General features: G+C 44.4%; 1 protein-coding gene across 2 annotated transcripts in view; it reads left to right on the top strand.

Annotated features, from left to right (window-relative positions):
- Positions 1-4,599, top strand: part of LOC122612847 (lipase 3) — a 56,540-nt gene extending 51,941 nt beyond the window's left edge. Inside the window, exons 2-3 of one of the 2 annotated variants that reach the window (XM_043786705.1) lie at positions 3,430-4,152; positions 4,213-4,599. In XM_043786705.1, coding sequence (XP_043642640.1) covers positions 3,430-4,152; positions 4,213-4,599 — 1,110 coding nt within the window. The remainder of the gene's footprint in view (positions 1-3,429; positions 4,153-4,212) is intronic. The other variant, XM_043786706.1, reaches the window with a different exon arrangement.
- Positions 4,600-21,891: the final 17,292 nt, after the last annotated feature.

The raw sequence follows: 21,891 nt of genomic DNA, 5'->3' as shown, positions 1-21,891 counted from the left end.
GGTCGCAGTATTCCAAAAGGACGGCGAAGAGGATGACATGGATACATTCCTCGTGGAATTTCACTCAATGACCGGAACATTAAGTATAGCCAAGCACACGATATCCATGAAGGATGATAAACCGATTAAGTACTACCCCAGGAATCCAAAAATTCAAGGGCAGATTAATGCAAAGGTGGACGAACTTCTGGAAATGGGACTGATAGAACATTCAACGAGCCCGTACAGCTCGCCCATTGTCATGGTGAAGAAGAATACGGGAAAATGGAGATTATGCGTCGACTTCAGGCAGATAAGCGCGAAATCCATAAAGGATGCCTACCCATTGCCACGAATAAATTAGATCCTCGACCAACTAAGGGAGGCGCGCTGAATAAGGAGTCTGGACCTCAAGGATAGCTATTGGCAAATACCTTTGGAAGAATCAAGCCGGAACTTCACGGCTTTCACGGTCCCAGGGAAGGGCTGTTCTGGAGAGTGATGCCGTTTGCATTACAGTTCGCGTCTGCCACATTTCAACGGGCACTGTATCAGGTGATTGGACCGGAAATGTCGCCACATGCTTTTGCCTATCAAGATGACATTATCGTGGCCGCACCCTAGACGAACACAAAATAAACATCAGGGAATTTTTACGCCGCTTGAAGAACGCGAACCTAAGAATAAACCCAGAAAAATGTCAATTCTTCAGGCAAGAACATCTGTACCTAGGGCACCGCGTCACAAGCCAAGGGATAGGTACGAACCCAGAGAGGGTAGCAGTCATAGCCCAGTTAGAACAACCATCATTGTCCGCGAGCAGAGACAATACTTTGGAGTCGCATCTTGGTACCGACGTTTCGTGCGTGACCTCGCACGCATTGTAAGGCCACTCAACGACCTGCTCCGTAAGGGTACCAAGTTGTCTTGGTGACAGTAAGATTAGTCACCGAGCCAGTCCTTGCGTGCCCCGACTTCGGAAAAATTTTCATCTTGCAATCGGACTCCAGCCACTACGGGATAGGCGCAATCCTCTCACAGGATAAAGAAGATGGCGAAATGGTTATTTAATACTCCAACCGGACCCTAAAGGAAATTATGCTGGCTGTGCATTCCAGTATATCGGAATCTACGGGCTACTCACCGGCGTTTTAGAAACAAGGCCGCGAGCCAAGGCTACCAAACACACTATACGACAAAGAAACGCTAGGTACAGGAAGGCAACCAGTGTGGCCGGAAGGAAATACTGAAAAGATGTAGGAGATCATCAAGATAGTGCGAAGAAACCTGGAGTGAGTGTCCCAAGACCAGGCAAGACATTACAACTTGCGAAGAAGGCTATGGAAGCCAAGGATTGGTGATGTAGTGTGGGCCAAAAAGCACTATTTGTCGAAAGCGGCCAAATTGGCTCCGAGGTTCGATGGGCCGTACCAGATTATGAATTTCGTATCGCCAGTGAGGTGTAAGTTTCGCCACCGGAAGAACAGAAAAGAGCGCTCGGTACACATCAGCGACCTAAAGTAACAGGATCAGGTGGAGGATGATGTCGAGAACAAGGATGCGGATCCGACGGGAGGAAACAGGGAGAGCATGCATTAGAGCGTTTCAGCGTCAGGCCAAAGCCGGAGTCAGCAGAGACACGCCGCGAGCAAACCGGAATACACACGTACATGCCCGAAGAAGACTGTTTATTTGTCTGGCCACCGCCAGAGTCAACAGCTCCACCACCTGGGAAAGGTGGTCAGAGATGTCAGTGACATCGCCACTGACAACACCGTTTTGTGACGGAAGTGCAAATTTCAAACGTGAAGGCATAGCTGACGCTTGCTGTTGGAGGAGGAACACGAAAATGAGCTACGATTATGTGGCTTGCTGGACAATAATTTGGTTTTCCTCGGCTTTGTCGATTCTTCAGCTGATAAATGCTGATATCGGCGATTTTACATTTTCTAGAAATCGAACCAAAGCGGCAGAGTCTCATAATCGAACTGTTCCTGTCATTTATGTTTGGTCAATGGGTCGACTCTATTTAATACCAAATAAATCAACATTGCATTCCAAGTTTTTGTATCGTCTCCTATCAATAACAGAGAACCATAAATCGAAGAAATGGATGATGCGGACTGATGCGATATTTTGGAAAGACTAAACAATGTTGAAATACTATTGATAAATATTAGACAAACCTTTTTTAAGCTGCCCAGTTTTTTTTCGTAGTTGCTCCCGGTAACTTGGTAGGGCTATAATTGATATATCATAGTTACCAAACCTGGCGGTCCCAATCCTGGCAACGACCCTCGTGCGTGGCGGCATTGTGGTGAAGACCCGTTCGACTTTTTCGGAGATTTCGTAACGTAAACCGGTCTGTTGCAGGCGTGGTACTGGCGCTACCGGTCAGAGCAGTCAGCACCTAGCAGCGGAGTCCGCACCATCCTGGACGACGAGAAAGGCAGGACAGCGAATATGAGACTGTCGAGCAACTACATCCATTTATGTCCGCACCAGCTTGAGGAACATTCGTCTTTCACTAGTCGTCTTGCTACAGGTACTGCGACGTAAACATACCGATTGCATGGAGCGTTAGTGGAAAATGAACAAGCGACAGGCCAGGACATAGCAAGGAACAGTAGGCCTCGGTTAGCACGGTGTTTGCCTAGAAAGCCCAGCACTTGGTCCCTATAGTTTAGGATCGGCTGCCCAACAGCCAATCTATCAATGGTGATTACGTTTAATTTATATTTCTTGAGATGAACACTCAAAATCTTCTGAACTAGCCGCACGTATCTCGTAGCAAGCAAACCATCAAAACGGTTAGTTACAACCTGAGGCACTGAAATCCTTCTATGTATTCAAAAGTCATCTGAGCAAAACTCCAGTGTTATGTAGCACAAATTTTTCCAAGCCGTCTGCCATCCATTGTGACGCAAGAATGTCCCGGAGATTGCAGCTGCCTTGATTCATTTTAACATCTACATCATTAATGTATATTAATGTAACCTTTCGGCAAGTAACGTGTATCTAAAAGTAACAGGTACAAGGAAACGTTTCCAACCCTATAAAGGTTATAAAGTCGAGTCAATATGGCCATGTCCATCTGTCTGTATGAACGCCTCGATCTATAAATTCTAGAAACAGCTACAACCACATTTTTAAAAAATGTGATATTTCTTCATTATTTGTATTCGTCTTGTAAATTTGTATAGATTTGTCAAAAATTTATAACTAATACTAAATAATAATACTAAAGGGTACAGTCGTAGAATAAAAGAGTACACTAGATTCGTTGAAAAGTTGTCATAAATTTTCACTTCGCACTCCCTGTAGCTGAATAACTTGTATCTGTTAGTGAAGGAACTCAACTATAGCGGTTCCTCATGTTTTTAATATTCATTGAATATGGGTGAGAACTATTTCATTTGATGACCATTAACTCTTTCAAATCTATTACAGGCTATGTCCATTTCCAAACACAATTACCCGGTAGAAGAGCATACAGTAATCACCTATGATGATTACATCCTTACTATTTACCGCATCCCATTGTCTCCAAACCGAAGGCATCTGAACCGAGCAGGGGCTGTAGTCTTTTTGCAACACGGAATCCTGAGCGCTTCCGACGACTGGATTATCAACGGACCCGAGACATCTCTGGCCTACATGCTGGCAGACGCCGGCTATGATGTCTGGCTGGGCAACGCACGAGGGAACACGTACTCACGCCAGCACAAGCATATCCATCCAGACACGTCCGAATTCTGGCGGTTCAGCTGGCATGAGATAGGTGTCTATGACCTCGCGGCAATGCTGGACTATGCGCTGACGAAGAGTCAGTCCAGCTCTTTGCATTTTGTCGCCCACTCGCAAGGCACCACGACGTTTTTCGTACTTATGTCTTCTCTGCCTTTGTATAACGAGAAGATGCGTTCCGTTCATCTATTGGCGCCTATAGCTTACATGCGATATCACTCTTTTATTCTCTCCAAGTTGGGTGGCATTTTTCTAGGATCGCCTTCCTTTCTTAGCTGGGTATTAGGAAGTATGGAGTTGCTGCCTATTACTAATTTACAGAAACAGATATGTGAGCACATCTGCACAAGAAGTTCCATGTTTAAATTCCTGTGCTCTGGGCTGCTGGACTTCATCGGCGGGTGGGGAACACGGCACTTGAACCAGGTTAGTGGCCCTCTGGATCTTAAGTGCTCGTACCCTGCTAAATAGTCTTGACTTCTTTAGACGCTGCTGCCGGACGTTTGTGCAACACACCCAGCAGGTGCATCTTCCAGACAAGTAATCCACTACCTACAGCTTTACAGGTCTGGCGACTTTCGACAGTATGATCACGGACGGGAGCTAAACGAAATCATTTACCAGCAGCCAACGCCTCCATCTTACAAGGTCCAATACATTAAGAGCTGTGTGGATATGTACTACAGCGAAAATGACTATATGTCTGCTGTTGGGGATGTGAAGTATCTGGCTTCACTCCTACCATGCGTCCAACTATATCGCATTCCATTCGTGGACTGGAACCATTACGATTTTTTGTGGTCCAACAATGTAAAGGAAGTAATAAACAATAAGATAATTGAGAAGATGCTTAAATATGATGAAGATGTATAAGGTTTAGGTATTATCCTAAGAGTTTCTGAATATAAATCACTTTTTTGGCTTCATTACTTATTAAAAAAAAATGTTTCTTTTCATATATTAAGGCGGAGTTAAACTGCTACGGTTTTTCAACTGTGAATCTGAATGTACAAAAGCATTATTATACCCGTTACTCGTTGAGTAAAAGCAAAGACATTATAATAACAAGATGCGTTACGGTCATACATTGCACTATGCAGCCCCTTATTTTAGTGACGGCCAATATTGTTCTCTTTTCGCTCGGCTAAAATTAAGAGCGTAAAAATCTAAAAATTGAATTTGCTTGCTTGTGTGAGTAAAAACACTAAACGGGAGGATTCTCGGGTCGAAATCCATTTTGATCTTAGAATATGTAGAGTTTTGGTCAATTTTGTTATATCGTAACTATTATTTTTTTAAAAGAGTTTTTTTTATATTCGTCTGAGAAAATCGCTGCTTGAATTAGCTACCGGTTACATATTTATAATTATATTGATAATAAATAATATGTATGATTATTACATAATGGGTACTCAGGAAACACCACCGGAAGGCCATTACAATTGTATCGCCAAATTTTCTGGAACACTATTTTAGCGTCCTAGCGGATCATAGATTGACATCATCATGCTAAGGATGTCGTCATTCGTATCCCACCACATTCCGAGTACTTTCTCTGTGCGCCTGTCGTCGCCACTATCCAGTGGTATCGTTATAAATTTCTCCTCTCCCAGTGCGTTCAGGATCGTACTGGAGTTAGAAACCCCGTTGCGTATCTGGAATCCTGCTTTCAAGTGTATTTGGTGGACGTTCTTGGCCAGGTTAATTGCTTCTTCTTCTGTGTCAACGCCATCCAACATGTCATCTAGATAGTGGTTTTCCAGTATGCATTTTACGGCTCTTGGGTATTGATTCTCGAATTCTTTGGCATTTTTGTTTTTCACAAATTGCGCGCAGCTTGGGGAGCAGCTAGCTCTAAAGGTCATTACTTGCATGACATAGTTCTTCCGAGTTTGCGTGTCAGGATCTATGAATAAATTGATAATGATTTTGGCCCTCAACGCTCATTCTCACCTGGTGAAACATTTCTGCAATATCTCCTTCAATTCCTATACGCTTTTCCCTGAATCTGCGTAGTATGGGTACCAAGTGTGCCAGCTGATCTGGTCCTTTCAGCAGCATCGTGTTAAGGGAGACACCGTTAGATTTCGCAGCTGCGTCCCACACAATGCGAAGCTTTCCCGGCTTGTTGGCGTTGGCCACCGGAAATATTGGTAGGTACCAATATGGCTTCTCGACTGCTTCTTGTGGTGTGATTACTTTGGCGTATCCTTTCCGTGTGTGCGCGCGTATCCTTTAGTGTGCGCGCTTAAGGGCTGTGGGCAAGCTGTCGGGTAGGTCACTATCCTTATACTTGCATAGCAAGCTTGTCTCGAATCGCCCTTCTATTCGCTTCGTATTCGCCTCTAATTGGCGTATAGCCAGCAGGTCGTAGTCGGATTGGGTCACACACTTCGCTCCATAACCAGTCGCAAAGTCTCCTTATTATTTTCCTCCTCGCACGTGCATATCTGGAACACGTGTTATCTTGGGGCATCTGTGTCCGTATCGCCACCTTTGACGGTCTAGTCTAAATTGTTTTCCCTTGTGCGGAGGGCGCGTCCCAGGGTACAGTTGCTTAGTCCTATTAAGTGTTCCGCATAAGGCTAAGAGCTTTAACCGAGTGAACGTCGCGTAGATCATACGACTTAGTCACACCGGTAACCGATATTCGAAGATTAACTTTCACAGATTCTTCTTCGTAGCGTTGCATGCCTGCTGTCCACTGCATGCAGAGCGGTCGTGGTAGACTTTTCACTCCTTCAGCAGTGGTTCGTCAATTAGCGTTAGAGAAGATCCGTCCTCTATAAAGGCATACGTGCAGATTTCCTTCTTGTTTGCATGAAGCGCCACGGGCACCACCTGAAACAATACCGCTGCGGCGGCATCTAAGCGGTGAGCATTACAACTTGCTTGCATAAGTTCACGACTCCGATGCTGGTTATGGGTTTTACCTCTTTGGACACCCGAGAACTGGGAATCATAACATTGTTCGCTCCTTGTGCCATCTGAGAAAGCCAGGTGCTAAAGTCTGCTAGGGTAAATACACTCAGAGTCATCTTGTGCATTCCCCAGAAGGACTGTAATATGCAGGGTAGCTTTGACACCATCTCATGAGTAAGAGCCGGGTTGTTTAGATATTGTTCTAGTTTAGACGCCTTCATGGTGGCGCACACAGTTTGCACCTTCATTGCAAAGTCGACTAAGCTTTCCACCTTATTTTCCCTGATCTGAGGGAATTGTTTCATTTGCTTCAACAGCAAGTCAATGATTATTTCAGGCCTTCCAAAACGCATTTCCAAGGTTGACAATAACTGCGGAACGCAGTCTGCATGCAGCATAAGGCTCCTAACCGCTAACTTCGCTGGTTCCTCCATCGCGTGGCGTGGTTCCTCTCTGCAATGGAAAAGCCACACAGCTCGGTTGACAGATCGAATGTGGCCAAGAACATTTGCCAGTCCTCGCGTTTCCCGAAAAACTTTACTAGTTCAGCCATATTGGTTTTCCGCGCTGCAAGCTTTGCCCACTCTAACGTCCACAAACCGCCAAAAATTGTCAGTGTTGAAATTTCTCTTTCGCCCTTCCTCTAGCTGAGTAACATGTATCAGACAGTCGGGGAACTCGACTATAGCGTTCACACTTTTTCTTTAAACTATGTTATTGTTCTTTTATCATATACAGCGACGCAAGCAGTAAAGTGGACTATGATCAGAAGATTTCGATTGGTCAATACTTTGGTCTCATGAAAAGGGTTTAGGGCTGCATATTTTGTTTAACTTAATTGGATTCGACTTATGTTATGGACAAATGGAATAATAGGAGTTGGCTAAGTTTGTTAAACCTATTTGGGAATACGTTACTCGACCCTCTTTAGGAAGACTCTTCCTTTTTGAATTTAACAAAATGATCTTTTTTGTTTGCTAGGTTCCTATAGGTAAACATGATGTAAGTAGTTATGCTTAATATGATAACTTCTGATATTAAGAAAACAATAAACGTATAAATTGATTCCAATTTTTTTTGATGGGTAATAGATATTTTTAGCTTTAACAATTGTTCCGGTTAATATAAAGACTCATTCGTGCTGGATAATATGATAATACCCTTTATATTATACCCGTACTGGTACGGTAAAAATGTATACTAGATTCGTTGAAAAATATGAAACAGGTGAAATATAGCTTTTCCGACCCTATAAACTTTATATTTTTCTGGTTATGATCAACAGCCGAGTCGATCTCGCCATGTCAGTCCGTCCGTATGAACATAGAGATCTCGGAAACTATTAAAGCCAGTTAGTTGAGACTCAGCATGCAGATTCTTGTGACGCCTACTCTGTGCAAGATTGTTTCCGATCGTTGCACCGCCCACACTTTGGAAAAATTGTTTGGTATTTCTGAACACTATTCAAATTTTTTTTGATTTATTTTCAATTTAATATTTGTGTTTAGCTATTGAGCTTTTTCAATAGCTGTTGCGAATAATAAATAGCCGAAGAAAGTTTGTTTATTTTCCGATACTGTTTATTTTGCGAATTGTTTACGGCAGCTAGGGCCGACAAAGAGCTATATCGAATACACAAGTTGAGTCTTTGCCGAAAAACGAAGAAGTGACAATTGGCGGAACAGACAGCCGAAATGCAGCGCCCAAGCTTAACGTAGGTAGATAACAAAGAGAACAAGGAAAGAGCGCCGTACAGATAAATGCGTGCGAGAACAGCGGTTTGCACTATGGGCATCGCAACTGCTACCACTGACTATTTCGGCTTACAATATTAAGAGTATGAGATTAGTCTACTGCACAGTTTTGGCGGCTGCATGACCCAACAATTTGTTTTTCCCATTTAATCGATTTTCCATAGAACAAATTATAAATGGGTGTCTGATAGTTGAGAAAATCAACGTTTAGCCAATCAGCTTTTTCAATAACTTTTAAATTAATAACATTGTTTAAATAATATTCTTGGTATATTGTATGTTGAGTATGTAGACGACTGAGATTAATAATAAGAGAGTTTGTCTGTCCGAACACTACAAAGATGTCCTTAAACATAAGAATGTATACAAACGTTTGCTTAGATAAAAAAGCAAATAAATGAGCATGATCCCCCCGAATGAAGTCAGGCTTGCAACAGAGTCCTTGTGGGGCAGCTGGGACAGCTTGTTTGCTGCACGTCTTGTCCCTCCTGATGATGTTTTCAGTACGGCAACTCAAGAGACACCATATATACCGGGTATCAGCTGAAGCACTCTAGCTAGGGTCCACCTCATTGGGGGAAGATTCTCGTCCTTGACAAGAACACTGTCGTTCACCGACAGACCTTGGAATTGCTGAAGTAACGTTAGATACTCTTCCTTCCACTTCCTTCCAGACCAGCGGGGCTCTCTGAAAGTGAGACTAAAGGTATAGAATTAATCACGGCTGTGATATGACAAACGAGTACAAAAGTCCTCAGTTCATCGAATGCCTGGACTGAAGGATCAACAGCACGATAAAAATGGTGCTTGGCAACAGCCGGTTTAGTTCAGTAGCTCGTTTCTGACGCCGACAAAATTAGTGTCGTTTTCCGACCAAATTTGTTTAGGCTATTGCCTGGTGCATGTAAAGCGCTTAAGACCGTTGAGAAATGCTACAGTGGAGAGATCCTTGATTAGCTACAGATGCAGAGCCTTGGTTGCGAAGCAAATAAATACTTATACGTTGCACTTTATCGGGTCTTCGCTCCTTCGTCATCCCGCGTCGTCCTTGACAGCGTACCCGTGCCTGCTTGAATGAGGCTTGTCGTCTCTGCCAACGGACCACCTGCCGGTTCGAATGGGGCTTAGGATATTATGGATGTATCGTCCGTGAGTCAAGCTAACGCTCTTCCACGAACCTCCTTTGCCGACCAATGACTCCACTGGCCCTTCTGACCTCGCCAGGTCCTTGTGATCGCTTGTCTCGTGTATCTCTGCGTTTCTCCATTTCTCCACTTGTAGTGACCATCCATGTGTGTCCGCTTCGACACTCGTTGACTGATATCCTTTTGCGTCCTGCGCGTTCTCCCTGACCGATAACCTTTCGACTGGTGCGCGTCTATCACTCTCGGATTGACTATTCACGGCGTTCCTCTTGTTTTATGACTCGCGCCCATACTCTGCTTTTGCAAGTATGACCTAAGCGTGTTTAACTGACTGCCTAGATCTGTCCTTGCGCCGTTCCGTTATATTCTTTTTGCGCAAGGCCTGCTCGGGTAGAAGGTCCAACCCATGTCCCGTTAGTACACGGTGCGTCCTCATTGTGCTCGTCCAAATTCCACACCATTACCGTTCGACCTCTGTGTCCTTGGCCGGCTGGAGTCCAAGGTCTAGCGCGATACCGTTAGTTCACGGTCTTTCCACTTGCCGGGGTCCCTTTCTCGTTCGACCTGGCCGCCTTGACTCTTCTATCATTCCAGCCGTCTTTGCTGTTGCTAGGCCGCTCCCCTGCACCCGGAGTTGTGGAGAGTTTTAAGACTTGCTTGTATTATTTGCGTGTTTGCCGGCTCCGTTTCGGTTTCCCGCCAAAAGGGCTACAACTCATCAACGCAACCTGGCAACCATCGACCGTTCCTTTTCACATACATACATATATAAATATATACATATATATATGTAAGCAGGCGATATATCGAGCAGTTGGCAGCATTGGTTGGAGAGACAAGAGTTGGCAGCACTAGAAGTCAAGAGTCGATCGAGAGCCAGCGGAGAATAAGAACGTGAGAAGAGGTTGCTACAAAGAGGCCGAGCTGAACTAAAGTAGACAAGCCGTAGTCGACAGTTCTAGAGAGCCGTAGTAGAAGCAGTAACATAAAGCCGTAATCTAAAGCCGAAGCAGAAGCCGTTATCCAGTGCTGTTGTCAAGCTGCTTTTGTCTCTTACTTATTATAAACATTCGCCGAGCTAAGAACTTCAACTATTCGTTGTATTACTACATAAATACCTATTAATTATCAAGAAACTATAAACATATATCTACATTTGGGGGTTCAACCTTGCCTATCCGTACCGCATTGTGCGTGATCAAAAGGCTTATCAAGGCTAAATGTGCCGAAACTGTAAAAGAATATGAGAAGAGGAAATACGGCAAAAGAAAGCTGCAAGTGCACCGAGAAAAGCCGCTCAGAAATCAGCAGTGCAACAAAACAGAACATTGAAGAGAAACCTTTAGCTGTGCAAAAGTCGTTGGAGCCGTCGAGACCAGCACTGGGACAACAATATAACATACGATCTGCTACTGGGAAAAAAAGAAGTATATGTCCGAAGCAGAAAAACAAAAGAATGACGAAAAATGAGGCTTTGAATAATCCTAGAAAAGTGACGATGGAACAAGTTTGGCAAAACAGTATAAATCTCGAGAAAATTGTGAAGTTGCTGAGCATACAATACCAAAATGCTCAGAGACCACAAAACACCAGCATGATATCAGCAGAAAGTTTTTCAAAGGTGGTGCCGGAATTTGATGGACAGAATATTCCAGTGGAGCAGAGGTTTTTTAACTTTGAAAAAAATGCAGATGCCTACGTTCTGGATGAAAAGCAGCGATATACAATCACAATGACCAAAGCAGCAGCCTTATATTTAAATACAGTCTTTGTCGGTTCATACGAGGAGCTGAAAAGTGTATTAATCGCTGAATTCAAACGTACATATGTACGTACGTCAGCGCTGATGTTGAGAAGATCGTTTTTAAATAAATCAAATACACGTCTGTTTTAGGTGCGAGCTCATCGCTGAATATCTATTCATAATTCTCTTTTGGGCTTCCAGCCCTTTCTTGAGTGAGCAGCGAGCTGAATACATGCATTCCAATTTGTTAGTATGAGTGTGTCTGTGTTTTAGTTGCGGCAGCGGACAGCGCGAGTTATTCAACGTCGGGCTATCCGCTTGCATTTCTTGCCTTTTGTGTATATCTGACCCGTTGATATATGTATATAATAGCAACACACATGAATTATGTTGCTGGGCTTACTTATTTGGCATGTATTTTGTATGTGTATATGTACTATGTACTCGGCTCGCTACACCTCCCCTTTTACTAAGAATGACGTATATATAATGGAGTCATTCAATAAAAATGTAATTCAAATAAAATGGAATATATATATCTATTGATATAATGGGTTTGATAAAAATGCCTTGAAAGTAAGATACAATGTATGAATGTCGTGGGTAATAGAGTGATATAATGGTGTATGTATGGTTTGTGTTTTTAATTAATTATACCCGTTACTCGTAGAGTAAAAGGGTATACTAGATTCGTTGAAAAGTATGTAACAGGCAGAAGGAAGCGTTTCCGACCATATAAAGTATATATATTCTTGATCAGGATCAATAGCCGAGACGATCTGGCCATGTCCGTCTGTCCGTCCGTCTGTCCGTCCGTCTGTCCGTCCGTCTGTCTGTCCGTATGAACGTCGAGATCTCAGGAACTACAAAAGGTAGAAAGTTGAGATTAAGCATACTGTCTCCTGAGACATAGACGCAGCGCAAGTTTGTCGATTCATGTTGCCACGCCCACTCTAACGCCCACAAACCGCGCAAAACTGCCACGCCCACACTTTTGAAAAATGTTTTGATATTTTTTCGTTTTTGTATTAGTCTTCTAAATTTCTATCGATTTGCCAAAAAACTTTTTGCCACGCCCACTCTAGCGCCCACAAACCGCCAAAAACTGTCAGTGCTGAAGACTCCTTCGCACTTTCACTAGCTGAGTAACGGGTATCAGATAGTCGGGGAACTCGACTATAGCGTTCTCTCTTGTTATACCCGTTACTCGTAGAGTAAAAGGGTATACTAGATTCGTTGAAAAGTATGTAACAGGCAGATGGAAGCGTTTCCGACCATATAAAGTATATATAATATATTCTTGATCAGGATCAATAGCCGAGTCGATCTGGCCATGTCCGTCTGTCCGTCCGTCCGTCCGTCTGTCCGTCTGTCCGTCTGTCCGTCTGTCTGTCCGTCTGTCTGTCCGTCTGTCTGTCCGTCTGTCTGTCCGTCCGTATGAACGTCGAGATCTCAGGAACTACAAAAGGTAGAAAGTTGAGATTAAGCATACTGTCTCCTGAGACATAGACGCAGCGCAAGTTTGTCGATTCATGTTGCCACGCCCACTCTAACGCCCACAAACCGCCCAAAACTGCCACGCCTACACTTTTGAAAAATGTTTTGATATTTTTTAATTTTCTTATTAGTATTGTAAATTTCTATCGATCTGCAGAAAAACTTGTTGCCACGCCTACCCTAACGCCCACAAACCGGCCAAAACTGCCACGCCCACACTTTTGGAAAATGTTTTAATATTTTTTCATTTTTGTATGAGTCTTGTTAATTTTTTTCGATTTGCCAAATAACTTTTTGCCACGCCCACTCTAGCGCCCACAAACCGCCAAAAACTGTCAGTGCTCAAGACTCCGTTACTCGTAGAGTAAAAGGGTATACTAGATTCGTTAATAAGTATGTAACAGGCAGAAGGAAGCGTTTCCGACCATATAAAGTATATATATTCTTGATCAGGATCAGTAGCCATGTCGATCTGGCCATGTCCGTCTGTCCGTCCGTCTGTCTGTCCGTCTGTCCGTATGAACGTCGAGATCTCAGGAACTACAAAAGCTAGAAAGTTGAGATTAAGCATACAGACTCCAGAGATATAGACGCAGCGCAAGTTTGTCGATTCATGTTGCCACGCCTACTCTAACGCCCACAAACCGCCAAAAACTGCCACGCCCACACTTTTGAAAAAGGTTTTGATATTATTTCATTTTTGTATTAGTCTTGGAAATTTCTATCGATTTGCCAAAAAACTTTTTGCCACGCCCACTCTAACGCCCACAAACCGCCCAATACTGCCACGTCCACACTTTTGAAAAATGTTTTGATATTTTTTAATTTTTGTATTAGACTTGTAAATTTCTATCGATTTGCTAAAAAACTTTTTGCCACGCCCACTTTAACGCCTACAAGCCTCCAAAAACTGTCAGACTCTCCTTCGCACTTCCACTAGCTGAGTAACGGGTATCAGATAGTCGGGGACCTCGACTATAGCGTTCTCTCTTGTTTTAATTGTGTTGGGTCATGCAGCCGCCAAAACTGTGCAGTAGACTAATCTCATACTCTTAATATTGTAAGCCGAAATAGTCAGTGGTAGCAGTTGCGATGCCCATAGTGCAAACCGCTGTTCTCGCACGCATTTATCTGTACGGCGCTCATTCCTTGTTCTCTTTGTTATCTACCTACGTTAAGCTTGGGCGCTGCATTTCGGCTGTCTGTCCCGCCAATTGTCACTTCTTTGTTTTTCGGCAAAGACTCAACTTGTGTTTCGATATAGCTCTTTGTCGGCCCTAGCTGCCGTAAACAATTCGCAAAATAAACAGTATCGGAAAATAAACAAACTTTCTTCGGCTATTTATTATTCGCAACAGCTATTGAAAAAGCTTAATAGCTAAACATTGGTGACCCCGACGTGATCGTGTTAATTTGCATGCATTAATTAATGCACTTATCCCGTTTATAAATAAATATAAATACATTAAATCGCAATCGGTTGGACAAGTGAGTGGTGATTTCGGTGATAGTGGCTGTGTTTAAGCGAGCTAGCATTACATATATACATACATACATTGCTACATATATCGTTACGTGCATTGACTCCGCTTGCATTTTCAGCATTTGTTTTGTGCTCATCTTCCCGCTGAACCGAATTAAAAGCGATTTGATGCTATGCCCGCTGAAAGTGACAAAAACAGGGTGACCTTTTTAAAGCGCAAAGCCAATGCGCTGTTCAGCAGGTTGCAGAGGCTACAAACGTCGCTGTCTAATGAGACGCTGAGCGGATACGACGAACCCACTCTTACGGTGAGGCTGGAGCAAATTGATGAGCTGCAAAGTGCCTTCAATGTTCTGCATACAGAACTGGAGGAATTGGATTTCGACGAAATTGGCAGTGAAATGAGCGAGAGTTTCGATGAATTCATCGTTGAATTCAAGGCTAGTGTGCGCGCGGAATTAGCCAAACGCAATGTGCATTTCGCGCCGCACTCAACGCTTGCGGAAGGTGTTGTGCCCCACCAGTGTAGTGGTCATCAAACGCAGCCGCGGCCGAGGCCGATGCCGTTGCCGCCTGTGCAGCTGCCAACGTTTGGCGAAGGCTACGCAAACTGGGCGGATTTTTACTCCGTGTTCACGAGCATAATCGACAGCCATCCGGACCTCTCCAACATTGAGAAATTTCAACATCTGCGGTCATGTTTGAGGGATTCAGCGCTGGAAACTATCCGATCATTGGAGATCCCAAACGGCAATTACGAAGCGGCTTTGGAGTTGCTTCAAAAAAGGTTTGATAATCGGCGTCTCGTTTTTCAGGCGCACATCACCGAGATTCTGGGTTTAAAGGTAGTACGGAATGGTTCAGTGGCATCGCTTCGGGAATTGTCGGACAAGTTTAACGCTCACATTCGTGCGTTGAAGGGTTTGGGCACCACTGAGCAAATCGCTGGCTGCATCATAGTGCAAGTGCTGCTGCAAAGGCTGGATGCGGCGAGCCAAGCTAAGTGGGAGGAGCGCTTGGAGGATCCGGTCTTTATATACCTTATTCCGAAGTGGGAATCGATGGCTGCATTCCTGGAGCAGCGATGTAGGACTTTGGAGGCCGTGGATTGCGCCATGGCAACCTATGCGCCAGGCGTTCAGGTGGGCATAGCATGCCATATATTATTGCCCGCAATTTAGAGACTTAGCGCCAGTAGATCGTCTGCGCGAGGCAAAGAGACTAGCACTTTGCCTAAATTGCCTAAAGGCAGGTCATCAGCTACGCCAGTGCAGCTCGAGCCGCTGCCGCACCTGTGGAATCAGGCATCATACGCTGCTCCATCTAGATGGTCCGCCTTCCTCGCAGCCACATGTTCCGGTGTCTTCAAGCTCCCACACTGAGCCTTCTGCCCCGCTTTCGACTTCTTCTACTCTAATTGCCCAGGATCTCGGTAGTGACCTTGTGCTGCTAGCCACTGCAACCGTTCTAGTGCAGAATCGGTCGGGACTGTTCGTTCCCTGCAGGGCCTTGTTAGATTCTGGCTCTCAACTGCACTTGGTCACCTCTCGGTTTGCAAATCAACTGCAACTTAAGAGGTCGAGGTCGTCCGGCTCCGTCACTGGAATCGGGGATTCCAATTTCGCGACTGATGGATTCTCTGTAGAAATTGCGATGCAGTCTGTCACTTCGGATTTCTCAACGAGCATAACAGCAGTTATCGCTCCCAATTTCACGGATCGCCAGCCAAGTTTTAATGTGGACATTGGGGACTGGAAGATTCCAGAAAACCTGCAGCTTGCCGACCCGGAATTTCATAAAGCTCAGCGTGTTGACCTGTTAATAGGAGCTAGCCTGTTTTATGAGCTGCTGTGCGTAGGTCAGATAAAGTTGTTGCCAGGACTGCCATTGCTTCAAAAAACTCGTCTGGGCTGGGTTGTGTCTGGAGGCTTCGCGCGCCCTTGTGGTAGCGCCTTAATTGCTTCACGCGTTCCTTCTTCAGCCAGCAAGGAAAACAGCATTGATGTTGAACTTGATGCACTTCTGCAGCGCTTTTGGGAGGTAGAAAATTGTCCCGGCCCAATAGTTCAAGCCACTAAGGAGGAGCTAGATTGCGAGGCCCACTTTGTTAAAAATTACACCCGATTGCCAGCTGGCGATTACTCGGTACGGTTGCCGCTAAAACTCCATTTGGATTCATTAGGAGCTTCCTATCCTCAGGCTTTGTGGAGATTCTTGTCGCTGGAGAGGAAGCTTACAAAGCACCCTGGCTTGAGGGTTGAATATGCGGCGTTCATGAAGGATGTAATGGATATTGGTGAACTGGCTTGGGATATAGTAATAAGCCTTGGCTGGAGAGGGAATCGGGGTTCGTGCACTATGGTGCGCTCTGCGCTCAGCTCGCCGGTATTGGGGTCGGGGTTTTCCTATCCCTATAATCTCCTGTGCCCTCCATCCGTACAAAAAGATAAGTGCACTTGACAGAAACTACTCTAATTCAAATAGCAAAGAAACAACAACAACAACAAAAAAATGTGAATTTAGCGAATTCCCCATAAAACGGAGTAAGCAATAGCAGAGAGCTAGGTGACCGCGTTGTGTTGGGAGTGATCGAGATGTTAGTGATCACTCGTTCCTCTATACCCTCCCTACCTTTGGAAATGTGTGGAACCTGGTGTACATTTCCCCTAGATTAAATTAATTCATCGCATTAATCTTGATATTTCATTGGCATTATGTAGTAGGACAAATTATTATTTATTTACAAAATCATTTTTATCAAATCCAATATAGCTCAAACATAACCAAAGATATTTATATTAATCTTAATTCGTTCACTAAGCATAGTTCTAAATCTATTGATTGTATTTGTCTCTTAGTATTTACATGATTTATTTATATATCTTAGTTTAGTGTTTTAGGTTTTATTTTTAGATGCCTTTTGTTCAAAAGAGTGTTTTAAATATGTATCATTTTATTCTTCCTAAAAATTCCGACCTTTACTCTAGAAATTTTACCAAGTTACCATACTATTTTAGTTTTTAATCACCTAAATTTATTTATTTGTTTATTACCACATTGTTGTCGCCAAGAAGATCGTTGGGCCCAATGAACTGCTACATGGCTGTAAATTAAGGGTTAATCAAGTATGGGTAGGTGTGAATGTATATATGGGTAGGTGTATGTATGTAGAAAAGAGTAACTTATTATTTAATTGCTAGAGTAAGAATCATATTTTTAATCAATTGTAATTAATCATCATCAATCAAAATTAAACTTCATTTCAATAGTTTTCTTCAATCGGTTTCAATCTCCATCGTTGTTCAATTATTCTTCTTCAATTTCTTTCAGTCTTCAGCTTCAATTACTGTTCAATTTTATCATCCATTCTTTGTTTCAATTTCTATTTCAATTTCATGTTCTATTTCAATTTCAGTTTCATTTTCATTTTCTATTTCACTTTCAATTTCAGTTCCTACTTCTAATAACTTCTGCTTAACCTAATTTTAATATGTATATATGTTAATTAATATTTCTAACGCATGTCTAGTATTAAGTTTAAACTAATATTTATCAAATAATAGATTAATTCAAATTCTTATTAATTTATACGGCTCCGGCCGTAGGCAGCAGCAACTTCACTTCGTTTTATTTCACTTTATTCTTTTCTCTCTCTCTGGTTCCTTGGTCAGTGCATGGGGCACCCTATATCAGCGACATATTCGTACTCACGGCGATTTTCTCTTCTCTACTTCTCTGTCTTCTTTATCTGCATACTCCACGTGTTCTGGCTTCATCTTCCTTGTCTCTCTTTCGTCTCTACTTCGCAGATCAGGCCTTCGCGCCGTTTAAGTGCGATCCACAGATAAGAACTTTTGGCAGCTTGCGGTTCCTGTCGGCAGCGCCTATGCCTAAATGCACTTTTGTTGTCTGTTCTTTTCACAAGTTACGTCTGTCGTCTCGGAGTAGAAAATCAGAATGATCGCGTGTTCGCTGTACCTTTTGTCAAAGGCGCGAGCCTAGCGAGCTTTAACGGGACCTTTCCAGGCTATGAGAGCGACGACTAAGGTGCGAAAGGGACAACTAGAACTTACAGCTTCTGTCTTTGAGAGTTGTTGTGAGCTTTCAATTAACCCTAGTATGCCGAAAAGTGGTCTCGTCTAGATTTGTACCGATGATAATAATTTTGGTTTAATTTTTTTCTCTGCTTATTTTCTGGTACACTGGCCACTACAAGGAATATCGTGATCTGGGACATATGTCGCCTGTGCCTGCCTCTGAGGTCAGCTCGTGCCGATATTTTTTACCACATAACTGAGTCATGAAGGAGGATAGCACTACCACCAAGCTTCGCGTTGTCTTTGACGGATCAGCTGCCACTTCCACTGGTTACTTGCTTAACGATGTGTTAATGGCTGGCCCGGTCATCCAGCCCAAGCTATTTCACATCCTAATTCGATTTCGCTCACACCCAGTTGCCGTTACAGGAGACATATGTAAAATGTACCGATGTGTAAGAGTCTCGCAAGAAGATAGCTATTTGCAGTGCATTGTATGGAGGGACTCCCCAATAGATGACCTTCAAGTATACAAACTCGACACAGTTACTTACGGCACCAAACCATCCTCTTTCTTGTCCGTAAGGGCTATGCAGCAGTTATCAATCGATGAGCAGGCAGCGTTTCCCGTTGGATCAGAAATTCTTAGGCGCGATTTTTACGTGGATGATCTTATCTCCGGCTCCGGCACCGTAAAGGATGCTATCAACATAATGCAGCAGGCGGCTGGCATTCTTGCGAAGGGCAAGCTCAAGCTAAGGAAATGGTTCTCTAACATTCCGCTTGTGCTGGAGGGTGTGTCCGCCGAAGACGAGGAATCGTTCATGAAGTTTGAAGATGGTAGCGATTTCACCAAAGCTTTAGGTCTCGCTTGGGATCCCGCCTCCGACCAGCTATTGTTTTCGTTCTCTGCCTTTCAGTCGCCATTGAGACCCTGCAGGCGCTCTGTTTTGTCTGCGATTGCTAAATTTTACGATCGTCTGGGCCTGGTCGGTCCTGTAATCACAAGGTGTAAAATCTTTTTGCAGCAGCTCTGCAAGGAAAAGCTGTCCTGGGATGAAAGCCTCCCGGAAACTCATAACACGAAATGGCTTGATATATGTCGCAGTTTTGAAATAATAAGTCATGTTAGTTTCCCTCGGTTCGTGTTCAGCGCAGAGTCTGGTCTTGAGGTGCATGGTTTTTGTGATGCAAGCATTGATGCCTACGGAGCCTGCGTTTATGTGGTTTCTAAAGGGAATCAAAGTTTTAGCCATTTGCTCTGTTCGAAGTCGCGCATAGCTCCGTTGAAGACCATAACAGTACCAAAGCTGGAGCTTTGTGGTGCGGATCTTCTGGCTAAAATCATGAGGGAAATAGTTGGCTTGAAAGTATTTAAAGGACGCTACTATTGTTGGTGCGACTCGACGGTGGCACTTTCCTGGATCCGAGATGAGCCCGCCAGGTTCAACATATTTGTGGCAAATAGGGTTGCTGCCATTCAGGAGCTGACAGATGTCACGGCTTGGCGTTCTGTTCCAACGGTGTTAAATCCGGCTGACATCTTATCCAGAGGATCCCTGCCGTCTGAGCTTAGCGAATCGTCACTCTGGGCGCATGGATTCGCCTATCTTACGGAGCCTGAAAGAGATTGGCCAGCAGCTGTTTGTCCTGACAAACCGGTGCTTGAGCTTCGTCGAAGTGTGTTCATCGTAAAGTCGCCGTACGTGGATGTAATTGCTAGCTCCAAATTTGCAAATTCGTACCCCTCACTGCAACGAGTGTTTGCATACATTTACAAATTTTGTAATGGAATTCGTCATCCTGGGCTCACCGTCGCACACATTCAAGAGGGTACTCAGATGATGCTGCGGTTGGTGCAGCGCGCGCAGTTATGGGGACATGCAGTCCCTAAAACGCTGGAAGAGTTCCTCGTCTAGTCCCATATCCTCGCTGTCGCGTTCTGGATCAGTTTGGACTTCTTAGAGTAGGCGGTCGCCTCCGGATTCGTCATTGGACTTTGATGGCCGCCACCCGAAAATCTTTCCAAGGTCCCATCCGGTGACTCTGGCAATTATTTCGCATTACCATGAAAGCAATCTTCATGCCGGACCTCGAGCTCTTCTGGGTGCAATTCGATCCCAATATTGGCCTATTGGGGGGAGGAAGACGGTTACCAAGGCCGTGAACAGATGCGTTAGATGTTTTCGGATGAAGCCGCGGCTGATAGAGCACATAATGGCGGACCTTCCCAAGGAGCGCTTGGTTGCTGGTTGCTGGCATAGACTTCTGTGGACCCTTCTTTCACAAGTCGGATACTCGCAACAAGCCCGCGGTTAAATGCTACGTCTGCGTATTTATATGCTTTGCAACCAAGGCAGTGCACCTGGAGCTGATCAAGGATCTCTCGACAGTTGCGTTTCTGTGCGGACTCAAGAGGTTCATATGCACCCGGCGGAAGCCGAAGCAAATTTGGTCAGACAACGCCACCAACTTTGTCGGCGCCAAGAATGAACTTCTGGAACTTCGAAGGTTATTTCTCAGCAGCGAGCATCAAGGCTCCGTTCAGAATTTTTGCCTTTCGGAGACGATTGACTGGCGGTTCATCCCTCCACGGTCGCCCCATTTCGGTGGACTTTGGGAAGCGGCGGTGAAAACGGCCAAACATCATTTCTACCGCGCTGTGGGTACGGCGGTTCTGACCTTCGACGAGCTGAGGACGCTGGTGTGCCACATCTCGGCAGTTATTAACTCCAGACCTTTAGTTCCCATTTCAGAGAACCCTGCCGATCTGGACGTCCTCACTCCGGCGCATTTTCTCAATGGTGGTCCGCCTTCGTCGTTTGACGAGCCAGATATAACGGGCCTAAACTATAATCGGCTTGACTCTTGGCAGCGCATCTCCTTTCTTCAGCAAATCTTTTGGTCGCGATAGAAGGAAGAGTACTTGACGTTGCTCCAGCAGCGCTCCAAGTGGCGCACCCCAAAGCCTGGCGTAGCCGTGGAAAACGTCGTTCTTGTTAAGGACGAGAATCTACCCCCAATGAGATGGCCTTTGGCGAGAGTCATGCAGTTGATTCCTGGCAGAGACGGCGTCGATCGAGTTGCAGAATTGAGGACCGCGTCTGGAGTAATAAGGCGGGCAGTGAACAAGCTGTGTCTGCTTCCCCTTGAGGACTCTGTTGGAAGCCAAGCTTCCAACGGGGGGAGGATGTTGGGTCATGCAGCCGCCAAAACTGTGCAGTAGACTATCTCATACTCTTAATATTGTAAGCCGAAATAGTCAGTGGTAGCAGTTGCGATGCCCATAGTGCAAACCGCTGTTCTCGCACGCATTTATCTGTACGGCGCTCATTCCTTGTTCTCTTTGTTATCTACCTACGTTAAGCTTGGGCGCTGCATTTCGGCTGTCTGTCCCGCCAATTGTCACTTCTTCGTTTTTCGGCAAAGACTCAACTTGTGTTTCGATATAGCTCTTTGTCGGCCCTAGCTGCCGTAAACAATTCGCAAAATAAACAGTATCGGAAAGTAAACAAACTTTCTTCGGCTATTTATTATTCGGAACAGCTATTGAAAAAGCTCAATAGCTAAACAAATTGATTGA

The sequence above is a fragment of the Drosophila teissieri genome, chromosome 2R, assembly GCF_016746235.2.
Source record: "Drosophila teissieri strain GT53w chromosome 2R, Prin_Dtei_1.1, whole genome shotgun sequence".
NCBI lineage: Eukaryota > Metazoa > Arthropoda > Insecta > Diptera > Drosophilidae > Drosophila > Drosophila teissieri.
Note: the sequence above shows the minus strand (reverse complement) of the source record. Positions and strands in the feature narration are given on the sequence as shown.